The sequence below is a fragment of the Mya arenaria genome, chromosome 1 (genome assembly GCF_026914265.1).
Source record: "Mya arenaria isolate MELC-2E11 chromosome 1, ASM2691426v1".
Lineage (NCBI taxonomy): Eukaryota > Metazoa > Mollusca > Bivalvia > Myida > Myidae > Mya > Mya arenaria.
The window spans coordinates 29,020,309-29,027,504 of NC_069122.1; the positions used below are offsets into that span (position 1 = coordinate 29,020,309).

Below are 7,196 nucleotides of genomic sequence, written 5' to 3' on the forward strand. Positions count from 1 at the left end.
ACCTGTCAGTTTTCAATCGAACAAGATCTAAACTACTTGCGACTAGGTTTAACTGATGTGACGCCTACTGTTTTGGCCTTATCTTAACCGATATATCGTCTTTATAAAACTGTCACGTAGATCATGTTTATTTGGCCAATATTTTAAGGAATATTAATATGTGAAACCTAAAATTTCATTCAAATTAATGCAATGACTTTATCTGACGACAAGAGTATTTGCAATTAAAGATAACAATTAATAGTAAAGATAAATTACAAATTAAAGAAAATATTATTCCGGCTCTTACATTCTCAGATATTGCGGAGTGTTATACTTTGCCTATTTCCATTAAGATATTAGATGGATGTCCTTTCGTTTATTGAACGGGTTCAATGAGTTCAAAGAAAACCGCTTTACTAAAATATAACTATTAATTTAAGTTGTCAAGGAAATTATAATCCAGAATTAGAGAAATACAGTTAAATACATTTTTTATTTCATCCCTTAAGCCAACGATGGGTGTCTTTAAAAACCGTCTTAAATAGAATAATAGAAACGTGTGTGTGTGGGGGGGGGGGGTATTTTTGTTTCCTATGAATTAGGATTATAACTCACTCAAAATGGCTACATTTTAAAACGATGTTTTTCTTTAACGATTGTGAAGCAAATAATAACAACATGTTTTTCATTACTCTCGTTGGCATGCTGTTATGCGAGATTGTTGTCTTGTGTTGTGGTGGAAACCGGAGGACCCGGAGGAAACCAACTTGTCCGGCTTGGTGACCACAAACCAATCGCACAAGCGCTCAATTCTTGAATCGATTCTTTTTCGTCTATGCGAGATGCCATTGTATCAAGATATAATTAAAGAGTTTAAAGTCAACCCCAAAATTGACCTCTCAGAAATCTGGTTCCGGTAATGCAGGCAACTGTTTTGCACATCGTGCACGAATTGCTTCCCTTTGGTCGTACACTCGTAGTTAACTAGTTCTACAGTCGGATACACCGTGTTCGACTTGCTTCCCTTTGGCCGTACATTCCATGGTATAGAGTCGGATACATCGTGAGTAACCGTTGTATGTTACTGTGCTTTCTGCCCGTTTCCATCGACAACGTCTCATGGTCACTCATGATAAAGCAGATACCTTATAATACAGTCGAGTAGTTTAGTGTTCATTGATAACGAATTGAAAATAGTTCATTAACAACGATAGTTTATATTACAGTTTCTTTATTCATATAAATTAGTAGCACTTAGTATAAGTAATTCATATTATAATGTAATAAATATACAATTTTATCAACAACAGGATTTCAACACATGTACATGTAAGTGTATGGTTTCGACATAAAACTGCCGGTCAGTTTAATGACGTAATCTTCTCAGGTTCAAATAATATTGCACTTTCCCCTGGCCTATTCCTCCAACAAACGTTCGTTACTTCGTTTTGCATTTTTGTGAAACAGTTTTAAACAATTAAAAACAATTTCAATATAACACAAAACTGTATAATCTTTAACTGGCGCAAATAAAGCGCTCTGGTATGTTAGTGAAAAATCGTCGCCCTCGTGATTTTTTTCCGTAATCAATTTGAAACGCGCCACGCTAGTTCCATTTTCGGTGATGACGTCACCGTGAGTAATGACATCATTGAAAGTATACTGCTTCATCAAGTGACTTTAAGTGCACGAAGTGGTCAGAGACTAAGATGGCGGCAAAGACGACTGCGGTGCCGTCTACTTGTTTTCTGATTGCCGTCCTCCCCCGTCCAGGATTTAGATTTCACCCGGAAGTGACGTAGGTCGGCCGCGTGATTCTCATGCAACATGGGTGTGTAACTGATCGGATCACATAGGTCCTGCAATAGAAGGAAATAAATACTAACGTATACAAAATTTATTCTTAAACATGTAAACATACATGTGTATAAAAATATTCTCGACGCTTTTACAAAAAAATAGTGTATGCCTCATATACAATAAAATTCGAGTCACAACCGATGCATACCATGCTTATTTAGGACTGAATGGCGAATAGATAAACACAGTTCACACAATGAATGCATATTGTTCTTCTTGTAAAATACACCAAAAAGAGAAATATTCATTAACTTATTTAAAATTATCAACTCACCAGCACAGTGTTCACTAAAACGTAATGGATCTGTAGAATTATGTTTAAACATACCTGATACTTGTTGAAGAAGGCCTTGTATCCGCCATGGAGTAGGTACACTTCCGGGAAGTTGAGACGTGGGTACCTGTCGCTGTTTAACATCCGATCTTGCGCGCGCAGGAACCGGTACCTGTTGAAGTACAAAAATGCGTATTAAATACATGAATACGCGATAAACATTTGTGACCAAGGATCAGAATATCATTTACAGTGAAAGTGTTGATGTATTGCTTTCTTTTCTTATTTAATATACAATGTACACACACGATATATCGTGTATGAGGAAGGAGAATTTGACGTTGTGTCACGTTAGTTTGTGCGACTACTTACATCTTAGGCCCTCTTTCTGATGAGAATTCACAGTGGAAGATCAGCACGTGACGCTTGCCGTCAGCTACTGGTTTCTGAAGCAAGCTGTTGACCTCATCTTTCGTATACAAGTTTACAGCGCCTCTGATGTGCCCGCCCTCGAACTCGTACGGGTAACGGCAATCCACTATGGTCACGTCACCAATGACGTCACTGAAGCAACCACGAATGACGTCAGCCATCACTTCCGGGGAAATGGCCGTAAGGTCACTGTGTTTTCCAGAAATTGTTGGAAGTGAGTATTTACTTGACCCATCAGCGATCATGTCATTTCCGATTTCAAGCGTTTCGACCGCGCTGATGATCCCGTTTGTTAAACGTTCGTTGGATTTGGGAGTTATGCCAGTAACGTCTTTGGCCTTTTTGACTGCATGTATTGGTGATGCTGTTAGGTCTACGTCAACCGATCGCTTTCCGGAGAAGAGGCCGCGTCTGACGTCAAACGCACCACTACGTCGTATCATCGATTTTACGGAAATTTCAATCTGCAATAAAGAACAACCAATGTAAAATTAGCGTATGATTTTTGGGCTTTAATGTAATGCTTATCTTTTGAAAATACGGATATCTTGTTTGTACGAAACATAAAAACAAAATAAAGAAGATATCTTACATTCTGTAAAATACACATGCGTCGTTCGACGACCTCAGTTTTACAAAGAGAATAAACAAGAATATTATGTATTCAAATTATAAAGCTACATTTTCACATACCGATAAAGGTGTGTCTTGTCCATGGTCGTCTGCCATGCTGAAAGCGTTGTTCCCCTTTCCTGCAGGTGTTAGCACAGCCTCAAGTTCAGCAGGGCCAACTTTGCAGTCGTCACCGAATCCGGAAATGACGTCATCGAACAATCTCAATCTGAAAGTTTTAAATCATTTGGAACTGATACTACTGCACTGACTTAATTGATCTTAGATTAGATTTGAATTTAAAAGATTCATTTTTCATTGTTTTCAAAATGCATTGCTTCATTTAGTGACGACAACAAAAAATTGTAAATAAACCAAAATTATTGAAAATAAGAACTTTGGCTATTTAGATACAACTTAACAAAACTTCGTGTATCGATGTTTCTCTGGTGAAAACGCATATTCAATTTACAACACATAAATAATGAAAATACAAATGTATAAAATATTTGATAAAATCCTACCTTAGCGGCATATTGATACGTGATATTCTGAACAGAAATTGGTAGAAGGGAACTTTTGATGGCGAAGCTTTCACAAAATATGATTTTTAATATTTCATAAATCAACTTATATAATTTGACATTTCTTAATTATCGAGTAGAAAATTATCCCTCTCTTTAAATTAGTTTCTCCCCAGACTTTCTAATTAAGAACAGAGCAATCAACAGTCAAAGTTTGGTTTACTCAATATGTTTTATAAGTATGGTGATAATGATCTTAACATATCGGAAGAGTTTGAGACTTTTAATTGGTCAATCGTCTCTCAAAGTACATGTCAATGTACATGTAAGCTGTTGTTGTAGCTCATCCAAGCGGGCTACTTTTTAAATAGATTTCATCAGTGTGTAAAGTGAATTTTATCAGAATATTCGGACAAAACTTACCATATTTGATAACAATCTGACAAAGTTAAAAATCTATAAGTTTTCTTTCATATGGCATATCTTATCTTGTAACAGAAGATGTAAAGAACTTATCGAATTCTAGATGAACAATATTGACACTTGTACATATTTGGATGTCACGTTACATAACATATTTTTTGGGATGCTTTTATGCATTTTCGTTACCAAACACTCGTATTGTTAAAGTGCTAATGATGTCTGCCTTTGAACCAGGAGCTCGTGGGCTCGATCCCAACCTTGTTGAGAGTAAAATTGGTGTCTTCCTCTCACCAAAGCGATCATTTGTTTGAGCCCGATATGGTCGAGTCTTATATTGGTTTGAACCAGGGTGAGATTTATAATATTGTCGTGGGTTAAAACCAGGGTGAGAGTTATAACATTGCCATGGGATCGAAATAGGGCCGAGTGAGAGTTATAATTTTGTCGTTGGTTCGAACCAGGGTGAGAGCTATAATATTGTCGTTGGTTCGAACCAGGGTGAGAGTTAAAATATTGTCATTGGTTCAAACTAAGGGTGAGAGTTATACTATTGCCGTGGATTCGAAACAGGGTGAGAGTTATACCTCTGCCGTGGGTTCGAAACAGAGTGAGAGTAATAATATTGTTGTGGGTTCGAACGTAGTGTGAGAGTTATGATTTTGTCGTGGGTTCGAAACAGGGTGAGGTTATACTATTGTCGTGGGTTCGAAACAGGGTGAGAGCTGCAGTATTGTCGTGGGTTCGAAACATGGTGTGGTTTTACTATTGTCGTGAGTTCGAAACAGGGTGTGGTTTTACTATTGTCGTGGGTTTAAACCAGGGTGAGACTTATATTATTGTCGTGGGTTCGAACCAGAGTCAGAATTATACTAATGTCGTGGGTTCGAACCAGAGTCAGAATTATACTAATGTCGTGGGTTCGAACCAGAGTCAGAATTATACTAATGTCGTGGGTTCGAACCAGAGTCAGAATTATACTAATGTCGTGGGTTCGAACCAGAGTCAGAATTATACTAATGTCGTGGGTTCGAACCAGAGTCAGAATTACACTTATGTCGTGGGTTCGAACCAGAGTCAGAATTATACTAATGTCGTGGGTTCGAACCAGAGTCAGAATTACACTAATGTCGTGGGTTCGAACCAGAGTCAGAATTATACTAATGTCGTGGGTTCGAACCAGAGTCAGAATTATACTAATGTCGTGGGTTCGAACCAGAGTCAGAATTATACTAATGTCGTGGGTTCGAACCAGGGTCAGAATTACACTAATGTCGTGGGTTCGAACCAGAGTCAGAATTATACTAATGTCGTGGGTTCGAACCAGAGTCAGAATTATACTAATGTCGTGGGTTCGAACCAGGGTCAGAATTACACTAATGTCGTGGGTTCGAACCTGAGTCAGAATTATACTAATGTCGTGGGTTCGAACCAGAGTCAGAATTATACTAATGTCGTGGGTTCGAACCAGAGTCAGAATTACACTAATGTCGTGGGTTCGAACCAGAGTCAGAATTACACTTATGTCGTGGGTTCGAACCAGAGTCAGAATTACACTAATGTCGTGGGTTCGAACCAGAGTCAGAATTATACTAATGTCGTGGGTTCGAACCAGAGTCAGAATTACACTAATGTCGTGGGTTCGAACCAGAGTCAGAATTATACTAATGTCGTGGGTTCGAACCAGAGTCAGAATTATACTAATGTCGTGGGTTCGAACCAGAGTCAGAATTATACTAATGTCGTGGGTTCGAACCAGGGTCAGAATTATACTAATGTCGTGGGTTCGAACCAGAGTCAGAATTACACTAATGTCGTGGGTTCGAACCAGGGCGAGAGTTATATTATTGTCATGGGTTCGAAAAAGAGTTAGAGCTATATTATTTTTTCTCTAAAATCTGATAAATGCTTCAAGTAAAGCACCTGAGGTTTCTGCATTTATTTGCTCAACGATCAAACGTTCACGATTGTAAAGTTTACATGTACACAAAAACACACGTGTCATTTTTCAATCGAACAAGATCTAAACTACTTGCGACTAGGTTTAACTGATGTGACGCCTACTGTTTTGGCCTTATCTTAACCGATATATCGTCTTTATAAAACTGTCACGTATATCATGTTTATTTGGCCAATATTTTAAGGAATATTAATATGTGAAACCTAAAATTTCATTCAAATTAATGCAATGACTTTATCTGACGACAAGAGTATTTGCAATTAAACATAACACTTAATAGTAAAGATAATTTACAAATTAAAGGAAATATTTTTCCGGCTCTTACATTCCCAGATATTGCGGAGTGTTATACTTTGCCTATTTCCATTAAGATATTAGATGGATGTCCTTTCGTTTATTAAACGGGATAAATGAGTTCAAAGAAAACCGCTTTACTAAATTATAAGTATTAATTTAAGTTGTCAGGGAAATTATAATCCAGAATTAGAGAAATACAGTTAAATACATATATTTTTATTTTATTTCATACCTTAACCCAACGGTGGGTGTCTTTAAAAACCATCTTAAATAGAATAATAGAAACGTGGGGGGTATTTTTTTCCTATAAATTAGGATTATAACTCACTCAAAATGGTTACATTTTAAAACGATGTATTTCTTTAACGATTGTGAAGCAAATAATAACAACATGTTTTTCATTACTCTCGTTGGCATGATGTTATGCGAGATTGTTGTCTTGTGTTGTGGTGGAAACCGGAGGACCCGGAGGAAACCAACTTGTCCGGCTTGGTGACCACAAACCAATCTCACAAGCGCTCAATCCTTGAATCGATTCTTTTTCGTCTATATGAGATGCCAGAGCGACTACTGATTTCAACTGAGACATTTTAGCATAGTATATAGTATTGGCCAAGTTTAAGGGATAAGTTGTATCAAGATATAAGTAAGGAGTTTAAAGTCAACCCCCAAATTGACCTCTCAAAAATTTGGTTCCGGTAATGCAGGAAACTGTTTTGCACATCGTGTACGAATTGCTTCCCTTTGGTCGTACATTCGTAGTTAACTAGTTCTACAGTCGGATACACCGTGTTCGACTTGCTTCCCTTTGGCCGTACATTCCATGTTATAAATT

The 7,196-nt window shown here is 37.5% G+C and overlaps 1 protein-coding gene across 1 annotated transcript; it reads right to left on the reverse strand.

Moving 5' to 3' along the window:
- Positions 1-1,679: 1,679 nt before the first annotated feature.
- LOC128226190 (M-phase inducer phosphatase 1-like) lies at positions 1,680-3,277 on the reverse strand. The gene is made up of 4 exons (XM_052936085.1): positions 3,242-3,277; positions 2,489-3,012; positions 2,171-2,288; positions 1,680-1,841 (listed from the first exon to the last, which is right to left on the reverse strand). The coding sequence occupies exons 1-4, from the start codon at positions 3,275-3,277 to the stop codon at positions 1,680-1,682; spliced, it is 840 nt and encodes a 279-aa protein (XP_052792045.1).
- Positions 3,278-7,196: the final 3,919 nt, after the last annotated feature.

Bases quoted from the DNA above. Each gene is read 5' to 3' on its own strand.
- LOC128226190 (XM_052936085.1), bottom strand. From the start codon at position 3,277: ATGGCAGACGACCATGGACAAGACACACCTTTATCG. The intron at 3,013-3,241 runs GTATGTGAAAAT...TCTTTATTGCAG, and splicing joins GACAAGACACACCTTTATCG to ATTGAAATTTCCGTAAAATC. The intron at 1,842-2,170 runs GTATGTTTAAAC...CTTCTATTGCAG, and splicing joins CCTTCTTCAACAAGTATCAG to GACCTATGTGATCCGATCAG.